This window comes from Primulina eburnea, chromosome 9 (genome assembly GCF_022965805.1).
Source record: "Primulina eburnea isolate SZY01 chromosome 9, ASM2296580v1, whole genome shotgun sequence".
NCBI classification, from domain to species: Eukaryota; Viridiplantae; Streptophyta; class Magnoliopsida; order Lamiales; family Gesneriaceae; genus Primulina; species Primulina eburnea.
The window spans coordinates 4,689,728-4,700,536 of NC_133109.1; the positions used below are offsets into that span (position 1 = coordinate 4,689,728).

The 10,809-nt window shown below is 37.0% G+C and overlaps 2 protein-coding genes across 6 annotated transcripts; one reads left to right on the top strand and one right to left on the bottom strand.

Moving 5' to 3' along the window:
• The first annotated feature begins 189 nt into the window (after positions 1 to 189).
• On the top strand, positions 190 to 4,407 carry LOC140841163 (protein HOTHEAD-like). Its single transcript, XM_073208387.1, has 6 exons — positions 190 to 417; positions 1,128 to 1,521; positions 2,376 to 2,686; positions 2,881 to 3,266; positions 3,397 to 3,965; positions 4,091 to 4,407. Exons 1-6 carry the CDS (start codon positions 333 to 335, stop codon positions 4,143 to 4,145), a joined length of 1,800 nt encoding a protein of 599 aa, XP_073064488.1. The 5' UTR covers positions 190 to 332; the 3' UTR covers positions 4,146 to 4,407.
• A 1,207-nt stretch (positions 4,408 to 5,614) lies between these two features.
• On the bottom strand, positions 5,615 to 10,385 carry LOC140841164 (receptor-like serine/threonine-protein kinase ALE2). Of its 5 annotated transcripts, none has more exons than XM_073208391.1 (12): positions 10,154 to 10,385; positions 9,816 to 9,990; positions 9,345 to 9,455; positions 9,027 to 9,152; positions 8,833 to 8,940; positions 8,632 to 8,739; positions 8,412 to 8,519; positions 7,950 to 8,321; positions 7,549 to 7,842; positions 6,931 to 7,323; positions 6,605 to 6,848; positions 5,615 to 6,428 (listed from the first exon to the last, which is right to left on the bottom strand). In XM_073208391.1, exons 2-12 carry the CDS (start codon positions 9,889 to 9,891, stop codon positions 5,771 to 5,773), a joined length of 2,598 nt encoding a protein of 865 aa, XP_073064492.1. In that variant the 5' UTR covers positions 9,892 to 9,990; positions 10,154 to 10,385; the 3' UTR covers positions 5,615 to 5,770. The 5 variants fall into 5 exon arrangements, with proteins under 5 accessions (XP_073064492.1, XP_073064493.1, XP_073064491.1 ...); XM_073208392.1 differs by having other exon boundaries at positions 9,816 to 10,020; XM_073208390.1 differs by having other exon boundaries at positions 10,139 to 10,385.
• Between the last annotated feature and the right edge of the window lie 424 nt (positions 10,386 to 10,809).

A 10,809-nucleotide genomic window follows, 5' to 3' on the forward strand; every position in this document is an offset into this window, starting at 1 on the left:
ACATTCTTAATGATTCTTATCAAATCCTGTGCATAATTATTTAGGTAATTAATCATCATAAATTATTGTTCTCCCCCTGCATGCATGCACGCATTGCATTAATCAAATCAAATTAATTAAAAGGGCCTTTATTTCTTTGTATCTCAGTTCATATATATATATATATATTTTGACAGACATATATATATATATATATTCATATTGGACAGAGAAAGAAGGCCAACCAGAGAAGGACACATAGAAATGGAGGTGTAATTTGGGGGGGAAGCAGCTGCTTTTTTTAATTTTATTATATTTTTTTTGGGTGTTGCAGCCTCCTTAGAATCCCCCCAATGGCTTTTCTTGGTGGTGGTCTTGGTGTTTATTGTGCTGCTCTTCTATTCTTCTTCCTCACCGTTCTTCTCACTTTCTGTCAAGGTTTCTACACCAAACCCTCGTCTCTCTCTCTCTCTCTTTCTCACTCTCTCTCTCTCTGTCTCTCTCTGTGTTCTTGATGTATGCATGTATACATACATACATATACATATATATATGTATATGTATGCTTTCGTTTTTGCAAGAAAGATTGTAAATATTCTAGCTTAGCTCGTTGAAGATATGGGATTCGATACACAAACTTATTAGGGTGGTTGAAGTTCATGTTTTTAGGAAAATTGTATGCAAGATTTTTTTTTTGGTGTAATTTAATGAAAGGGGAGACTTTGGTGGATTTGAGTGGTTTTTATCTACTTCTTGCTTTTCTTGGCTTTTGGTATCATCTGCTTAGCTTTGGGAGTTGGACATGTGAATCCAATTTTTGAAATTTGCTTGGCCAAGATTAGATGTTTTTTTTTTGCCCACTTTGATCATTTCATAATCTTAATTATTGAATTCCACCTAATTATGAATTAGTAGGTTATGATCCAAACTTGTAGTAAAAATGTGCATTGTTTATGAATCCTTCATATTGAAGAAAAAGACTCAAATTTATTTGATGCATTTGGTCACATTCCCTTTAACATTTGGGGCTTAACTTTTAATGAATGTTGAAATTGCGATTTTAAGTTCTTGTAATTTTTTGAAAATGCGATTTTAAGTGATTTGCCTTTTCCCTCTTTAAATGGTGAAGTCGTTATTTCAATTTTCAGGTGTTGAATATGAACATCCGGCGCAATACCGTTACCCGTTCATAGCACCCGCGAGCTCATTCTCATCTCCGTCGCCTCCTTCAACCAATCGGCACGTCCAGGGCGAAGACAGCGCCTTCGACTACATCATCGTTGGTGGCGGCACGGCTGGCTGCCCCCTCGCTGCCACCCTGTCACAAAACTACAGCGTTTTGCTGCTGGAAAGAGGGGGAACCCCGTTTGCGAATTCTAATGTTTCGTTCTTGCAGAATTTCCACATTACTCTGGCCGACATTTCGTCGACTTCCGCCTCCCAGATGTTTATTTCGACCGATGGGGTTTTTAATTCTAGGGCTCGGGTTTTGGGCGGAGGCACTTGCATCAATGCTGGATTTTACTCCCGGGCAAGCTCAAGGTACAACCTCCCAGCTTTTAATCTCATTTATTTATCTTTTCTTTTTCCTGCTTTTGATGGTGTCGTCGGTTTTATGACGATGTTCTATGTGTCGTTTGGTAATTGGAGGTTTTTCTATTTGATTGCATTTATTGTGAAGCAAATGATCCATGTGAACGAATTCATTTTTCAGAGTTTACATCTGTACACAAAACTTTAACATGAACGAATTTGATCGTTGTTCCCTTCATTGTTGGTTTTTCAACTTGGCAGTCAATCAGTATTTTTAATTTAATCAGGCATGATTTTGAACCTTTTATCGAACTAATGTAGCAATCTAGTTAGGAAAATGGTTAATGTTGCAACTAAAATTCTTGATTATTGGTAACCACTAAAGAGGTACAGACGTACAGTGAGCATAAATGTCCACAATAGTTTGGTAGGGATGGTTGCGTATTCAAGGTTTGCACGGTAGACTGAAAAATTTGCTGTCGCCAGTATCTTTTTCACAGTTATGCTATATTTTACATAGAGAAAAATATATTTGTATTTGTAAATACTCAAAAACACTAGAAACTGAAGTTTGTAACAACCATTGGCATTGATTTGATATCTTATATCAGGCACAGAATGGGAACGGCTTTTATACTATGAATTTACAAGATATGTAATCATGTCTTGAACCGATATTCATTACTGTTATTTTTTCCGCAGAGTTAGATTTATATGGATTACCATTCGAGAATCTTAAATTGTAACCAGTATTGTGCATTACTGAACATGAGCAAATGGAACAGTTCCAGTTAACATTTTGTGGTTCATTTCTAGTGACTGAATTGGCATGGTGTTGATTCTTGAATTTTGTGATTTTGCAGATACGTTAAGAGAGTAGGCTGGGATGCTGAATTGGTGAACGAGTCATTTCCTTGGATTGAGAAGCAAATTGTTCATCGGCCGCCGTTTAGGTCCTGGCAGAGAGCAATAAGGGATAGCTTGGTAGAAGTTGGGATTTCTCCTTTCAATGGATTCACCTACGACCATTTATATGGTACCAAAGTTGGTGGAACCATCTTTGACAGATTTGGCCGCCGCCACACTGCTGCCGAGCTTCTTGCCTCCGCTAATCCTGAAAATCTCCGTGTTTTGGTACATGCTACAGTTCAGAAAATTGAGTTTGATACAACAGGTAGGTCCCGAAAGAAAAACTTAATTGAGTTCACAACGGCCAAAACATATAGGAATTTATTATCAGCTAGGGACTCTGGGAAATGCCATGGAATGGTAAATACGAGTTGTACGATAGGTCCCCGTATGCTATAATAACAAATTTATGATCAATACGTGATGATGTTATGGTAATCTAATAGTTTTTTGAAACAGGAAAAAGGCCAAGAGCAGTTGGAGTTACATTCAAAGATGAAAAGGGGAAAATACACCGAGCGATTATCTCAAAAAGGGCTCAGAGCGAAGTCATTGTTTCCTCTGGTGCAATTGGGAGCCCTCAACTGCTGATGCTTAGTGGCATTGGCCCTAAGCATGAACTTGACAAATTCAACATTCCTGTAGTGCTAGATAATGAATTTGTGGGAAAGGGCATGTCTGATAACCCTCTCAACACTATTTTTGTTCCGAGTAATAAGCCTGTAAAGATGTCCCTCATCGAAACTGTTGGTATTACAAAGTTGGGAGTGTATATTGAAGCTAGCTGTGGTTTTGGACAGTCTACTGAGAGTATTCACCGGAATCATGGAATTGCTTCAGCTGAGGTGGGTAAAGAAACTTATAAAAAAAATGGAACTTCATTCTTCTTTTTATTTCTTTACATTATACTAATATTTATATATTGAATATTTTCCTTAAATCAAATAAAGTTTGAAACTTCTGTGATGTTACCAGATAGGTCAGCTATCAACAATTCCTCCAAAGCAAAGAACACACGAAGCAATTCAAGCCTTCCGAGAGAGAAAAAGAGACCTGCCGTATGAAGTTTTTCAGGGAGGCTTCATCCTCGAAAAGATTGCCAAGCCACTGTCAACTGGCCACATAAGCTTAAAAAACACGAATATTGAGGACAACCCATCAATCACCTTCAATTACTTTAGTCATCCAGATGATCTAGCAAAATGTGTAGCAGGAATAAGACTCGTGGAAAAGATTCTTAGATCGAAACGCTTCACCAACTACACACAGTATGACAAGGAAACAATGAAGAAGTTGCTAAATATGAGTGTTGAAGCCAATGTGAATCTTATACCGAAGCATACCAACAACACATCATCATTGGAACAGTTTTGTAAAGACACGGTGATTACAATTTGGCATTATCATGGAGGGTGCCAAGTGGGCAAAGTGGTGAGCCCTGACTATAGAGTTCTTGGAGTCCACGGGCTCCGTGTTATTGATGGTTCAACGTTCTATGATTCCCCAGGGACTAATCCTCAAGCCACGGTTATGATGATGGGCCGGTAAGGTTACAACTCAAGAATTTCCTATATGCTAAACAATCAACATAAAAAAGAAACATTCTTTTAAAGTTTTGGATCAACAGAATTCTGATTAAATTTTGAAAATGTAAAATATAAACATGCAGGTACATGGGAGTGAAGATACTGAGAGAGAGATTAGGCAGAGCAGCTGGAGTTTAAGTAGTAGCACCATTTACAAGTAAAAGAGCTTCAATTTGTTTTTATTATTATAGGGAAAATTTTATTCTTTTCCATCCTTTAGTTAGCTAGCAATTAAATGTAGAGACGCAGGCTTGCATTTGAGGATGTAGAAATCATGGATATCTATTATGTTGTATCTTGAAACTTGAAGAATCAGTTCTCTCCCGATACTGTTATGCATGAATCTACTGTGGTTATCTTTTCTCAAATGAAGTTTCCTTCTTTTGATTTCTACTTGAAATTTCTTTTATTCCTTTTCCTATTTCTTACCATCATTTAAAATAAATAATTTGGTAAACGGACTTAACCATATTTACTCCTGTAATTGCTTAAGCAAGTTTAGCAAGTGTCTTAATTTGGAAAAGGATTTGATTGTCAGCCATTAAAAGCTGGTGGTACATCTGTCAAGAGTTCACAGAATTGCAGTGGTTTTAAGACGAAGAAGACTATCAACTACCTACTAATTAATGAGGGTTCCTACTTTTCTAGATAGATAATGAAAAGAGAGACTGTAATTAGATTTCATAATTGCTGTTGTTTCACTTTTTCACTCATTTGAACAAAGCTGCACCAATAGGTCAAGTGAAGTTCTATATATAGCTCGTTTACTTGGATGCATGTGATTGGATATGACAGAGGTTGGATAACAATTACTAAATACTAAAATGTTTAATTTGGTTGATTAAATTTGGAATAAATTAGCAAAATACAAAATTTTCATTTTTAATATTAATTAATATAAATAAAAATATATATATGAAAGATGATATTGCAATTTTTTTAATTAATGATTTGATTGGTGTGATATGATAATTAATGATTTGATTGATGTGAGATTAATAATTAATACATAAATTTAAAACCAAACGTTTGATGGTCCTGATGTTTTTAGCTCTATATCATTTTAGGTGGTATGTTCCAAGATTATTATGTGTAGTCTATTCGAAATATTAATATGATGGGGTGAACTTAATGAATGACATTAAATGGATAAGAAATATAAACACCGTCATTTTTGTTATGTAATAGACTGATTTTGGATCTATGCTACGACGAGATTTGTTATTTTTTTTTATTGTTCAACATCATTGTCAATACACCTCAATCTCGGGGCATGACAAAAACTCAACCATACTACGTTCATGTTGGTCATACATTGAGAAGATAAAATTCTAGAGATAATAAATATTTTGCATTTGGATTTTTCAATTATACTTCGATTATGTTGGTCCAAAAAAAAAGGTTTTAAATAAGTCACGCCAAGTTATAGGTAATAAATATCAACTTGATAGACATTAACAAATTTTAGTGTTAAAGTAAAAGACTTGTTTATTGGTTTAGTTTTACTAGAGTTTTAACTAATCAAATGGCTCAAGAAAACAAAGCTTTTCTGATTAATAGATTTAAAATCCACTTAAAAATTCTATGTTCATCAAGACCAAAAAAAATTAAACAAAGAAATGGTATCAAATCCAAATCACTCCGTCCAAAGAAGAGATTTATTACCATTCATCATTTCTAGCTTTAATAAAATGGGATTTCAAACTATAAACAATGTATGAAATTTACGACAAGATTGAAGAATTTTTTTTTCAAGAAATGAATCAGAATTCCGATGAAAACTCGTGCTCACTCATGCTGCCTCTGGAAATCCCTTTCAGTTTCTGCCAGAATTTCTTTTTTCTTCCCATTACCAAAGGAGCAGAATTGAACTGTCTCCTAAAAGACTCAGATTCCTGCCCTTCAAATCCCAACGATGAACTCTTCAAATCTACAGCAGATAATGCTATTTTAGCATCTAAAGAGGAATCATATTTGCCTGAAGCTTCCACGAGTTCGGCAGACGTTCTGCTTCGTTTACTTTCTATGTCCATTAAAAAATCTTCTTGGCTGCAGCTTCTTGACATTTGCTCTCTCGTTTCTTCAAAGTCGTTGCACACGAGCTTCAAAGCTTGAACAACTTCTCCCATAAAGGGACGGTGAGAAACTTCTGGTTGAACACACATTGATGCGATTGCTGCTACTTTTGAAACACTATCTAATGGTACATTTGGTTTTAAAGTTGGGTCGATGATTGTTTCTAGCCCGTTCTTGATGGCAAGGAGTGGACGAGCCCAAGTGACTAGGTTCTCTTGGCCTGGTGGCTGCGTCAAGTCCACGGGTTTTCGCCCCGTTAGTAGCTCAAGAAGAACTACGCCATAGCTATAAACATCACTTTTAACAAGGAGATGGCCTGTCATTGCATATTCTGGAGCTAAGTAGCTGCAAAAGAAATTTGAGTGAGAATTAGATTATAACACGAGGTTTTTAAATAGTTTAGCAAAAACACATGGAAAGACAAACTCAATACAGGAAAACAGAGACAATTGTTGTTTCCTAGATGTTCTATATTTGTATAGACGATGGTGATGGACATTTCATAGCAAAGTGATGCTTACCCAAAGGTTCCCATGACGCGAGTTGAAAAATGTTTATCTCCTCCATCCGCTGCTGTTCTAGCCAACCCAAAATCTGAAACTTTAGGCGTATAATCGTCTTCCAACAAGATGTTGCTCGACTTAAAGTCTCTATGTATCACACGAGGACTTGAATCTTCATGCAAGTATGCCAAACCTCGAGCTGTACCTAAGGCGATTTTCATCCGGGAACACCAGTCAAGAGGAGCAATCTCCTTATCAACTCCTATACCATCAAATAGACACCACCAAGAATATTATGGACTGAAATACACTTTTAGTGACACATTGGGCAAAAATGTACTGACCGTGTAAATGAGATTCAACGCTTCCATTGGGAACAAGCTCGTAGACAAGGCATCTACAATGGTCCTCTGGGCATATACCAATCAATTTTACCAAGTTTCTGTGATGTAGCCTGCTAAGCATCTCAACTTCTGCCAAAAATTCACGGCTTCCTTGTTGGTCGTCTCTCTTGAGAACTTTCACTGCCACCTGTCTTCCATCATCAAGAACCCCACCATATACAAGTCCAAAACCACCTTCTCCTAGTATTCTTGAAGTGTTGTAGTTATCTGTGGCTCTCTCTATGTCATCAATGCTAAAAACCTTAGCAGTTCCTGTATACGCCACAAGGCTAGAACTGAAGGACATTGAAGCCGAGCTAATTCCACTTTTAATTGCCAACAATCTATTGCCACCTGCCATTTTTAATTTAATATACAACTGATGGTTGATAACTGAATAATAAACACGTTTGGATACAGAAGTACTTGAGTTAAAAAAATTGCCTTACTAAGCAGCCTATCTAAGGTGTTTTTTTTCTATCCTATCCTATCCTCTCTGATAGGATAGGATAAATAAATATGAATTTTACGAGACTCTAAATTCATTGTTTTCTTTGTCGTTTTATCAGAATGTGGTACCTGAGGTTTTTTTGTCCAAAGGTATTAACCCTTGAAGATCTCGTCTGCGTAGACAAAAGAAGAATTCCCATTTCGATAAAACCAGCCACAGACAGCCTATAAACAATACAAAAGCTGTCACAGATGATAGAATGGTTATCACGATTATGCTTTTGCCTGACTCCTTCTTCCTATGACTTGTTACGTCTACCCCAAAGGGTTTTACAGGACCATCGTCATTCGTGCTGCTCGGAAAAGGTTGGCCATCAATTGTGGCCGAAGCGAAGGAGTGCGAAGGAGGAGATGGTGGTAGACCTGAAAAAATCACTCATTAAAACACCAAGAATCTTCTTATCATGTAATATTTGACAGAATAGAGTTCTGTCGATACGTCCAGCAATAATCCATGCATCAGTGGTAACCTGGATAGTGAACATCGAGCACTTCATAAGTGCCAAAAACAGACTTTTTGATGGGAATATCTCTCTTCCAGAATCTCGTATATATTGAAATGGCCGTTTCAGCTTTGAAATTCTGTTCCAGAGGAACCAGTTTGATTAGAACAGTGGTTTTCTCAAGTTGTTGGTCTACTGAATCTGCTCCCACTATTCGAACTTGACTTTTCTCTAATGGAATGGCAGTAGAAATTTCTACGGCAAGTTCAGAGACCAGAGGGAAAAATGAATACAAGGACATACTAAAGAGAAGTTTGATTTCAATTGGCCAAACACAACCACAAGGTGCTCCGGGAGGTGCATAGGTAAGTGGCTCAGAGCAAGTTACAGACATACACCCTGTAATGATTGATCCAAAGGATCTTTTGTTAAATAAAGTAATGAAATGAGGAGGTAATATCATAGAAACTATGCACCAAGTAGACATACATTGATTTTGAGAAGATGGTGAGGTGAGACTGAGTATTGGCGGTAGAGATTTCTCATTTGTTTCCGCGATCGGAGAAATTGCAGGTGAAGGGCTACTGCTTCTGGGCTCTAGCGGAGACACAGATAATTGTTAATAGTTCATCTACGCGGTACATACAGGTCAGCTTCCAAATGAAGAAAACATAACTGGAAAATGAGCGGAAATTTATTATCTCCTTACTATTTAAGTGATGATTCTGTGGATTGGCTGGCAAAGGCAATTGCCTGGATGAAATACTCCCCTTTATTGCAGGTAACGGAGATGGAGAAGGGCTGATGATACTAGGTCCTGCAAACAAGAGAGGGAAAGATTCTGCTTCTCAAAAAACTTGAGCAAGTTGAATAATAAAAAACAGATGTTTTCAGTAGTCAGAAAACTGACCGGGCGGAAGCTGATGATATGGTTTGGAAGCAAAGTGGTGTATTTTTTTACGCAAGTGATGATTTTTGTGCACATTGCTGGTGTTATTTAGTTTGTGACTATTGGGGGCTAGAAACAGAAAAAAAATGAACTGTCAAAACAAGTGGCAAATATATTTAATTTGCAAGATCTATTTACTATGTTTAATAACATACATCCGATCGATGGATTGTATGCAGGTGATTGAGCAGAAGGCGTTTTGAGATCAGGCTCCGCAGCAAAAGTTCCACGTTCCCTATGCTCTGAGCTGGTGTGAGCTGATGTTGGTGAGAGAGCAAGGTCTAGAATACAACCAACCACCGATTATGGGAAAGTCAATAAGATACATTTTTCAAGTAGCCTTGCTTAATTTTCTTGTATTGGAGTTTTCTACAAGTTTTTCAAATATTCTGATAGTAATTCTTGGCATGATCCACAGATAACTAAAGTCATGAGCAAACTAAGCTTAGTATTCACGAGAGAAGAAAAATCACCATTTTGCAACAACATAAAACGCCATTTGCCTCCGTAATGCGAAGCATTGGGGGCTCTCACTTTGATGGAATGAAGCAGAGAAGCCACAGACGATGACTGCAAACTTAAACCTGCATGCATAGTTTTCGAATCATATCAGAGCTCAAGAAAAAGAAGAAAGACAGTTCACCAAGACATTGAAATGCTATTACACTGTAATACTAGTAGTATAGAAACCGTATACACGCAATAATCCGAACAAGGTGATGAAGATTAGAGCGAACACTCTTTTGGAGCGTAAGCATTAAAGAAAGGAAAACATTCTCCCTAAATCTCTTTTTACAATGTCATCGTGATTTTGGAGTGGTATCATAGAAAAGTTCCTACACCTCAAGAATCAAATCAAGAAACCCATGAATCCAATCCGATTCCAAAGGAATACAAATCAATCTACTACACCATTAATTATAACAATAAGAAGAATCCCTAACCTGTAGATTCTTGAAATAACATAGCACAGAGGATCAAACAAATCTCCGAAACCAAGAAACTCATTTGCAGCTCCATTTGTCCCAGCAAGAAACACAGAGAACAAACCTCAAGATTGATCGCCCCAAATACCCATATCTCAATCAAGAAATAAACATCACCGAAAGCCACCAAAATCTGCAGAATGTACTAAAAACTTACATGGGCCTGGCTTGGAAAAACATGAAAAGCACAGAGTGAGGTACAAAAAAAGTAATGACCGGACAGTGTGGCAAAATAAAAGTTCACAACCACATTAGGTGCAAGGACAAACTTTCTAGCTTACACGTAACAGATTTACCCCTGCTAAAACAAACTATTTTGTTTGGCAGAGTTTGAGTGTTTGGGGCGACATAGTATCCCCTTTGATGAACAAAAGATCACTTCCAAAACTGATCCGGCAAAAAGAAAGAAGCATTGCAGTCTTTAACCAGTCACTTTGAGAAAGGAACCATAATCTCGTGGTGGGGATGACACAGAAACTACAAGAATTATATAAATAAATAAGAAATATTCGTTCTTTGAAAAAAGAACTAATGTCCCTTTTGAATGTGTGCGTTGAAATTTTGATGTCTTAAAATTCGTGTAGATTTCTTTTGATTGAGGAAAAAAAAGAAAGATTAAATCTTTTTTTATCTCTCACATTTTAATCATTCCATCATTGGCTAATGTTCCACCGTCACTGCCCCTTCTTGGTGGCCTAACTAGTTCCATCATGGTATCGTTAAAGACACACTAATTGATTGGAAAATGAGTTTGGAATAGCTAATCATCAATATATATTTTTTTTTAGTTCAAAAATGCTAATATAGATAGTGATGATGTCCGGGTAGATTGGATGAGCTTGGGAGGGCAATCTACCGAGCAGAGAAAAGTTATTTCCCTGTAAAAATTTTGACATGATGTGATGAGTATGACATGGTCTGATGGGATGATCCTGGGTGGTCTGACCTGATC

Coding starts and splice junctions, on each gene's coding strand:
- LOC140841163 (XM_073208387.1), top strand. CDS start 333: ATGGCTTTTCTTGGTGGTGGTCTTGGTGTTTATTGTGCTGCTCTTCTA. Junction 418..1,127: donor TCTTCTCACTTTCTGTCAAG/GTTTCTACACCA, acceptor TTCAATTTTCAG/GTGTTGAATATGAACATCCG. Junction 1,522..2,375: donor TACTCCCGGGCAAGCTCAAG/GTACAACCTCCC, acceptor GTGATTTTGCAG/ATACGTTAAGAGAGTAGGCT.
- LOC140841164 (XM_073208391.1), bottom strand. CDS start 9,891: ATGGAGCTGCAAATGAGTTTCTTGGTTTCGGAGATTTGTTTGATCCTC. Junction 8,941..9,026: donor ATACAATCCATCGATCGGAT/GTATGTTATTAA, acceptor TTCTGTTTCTAG/CCCCCAATAGTCACAAACTA. Junction 8,322..8,411: donor ACCATCTTCTCAAAATCAAT/GTATGTCTACTT, acceptor CAATCATTACAG/GGTGTATGTCTGTAACTTGC.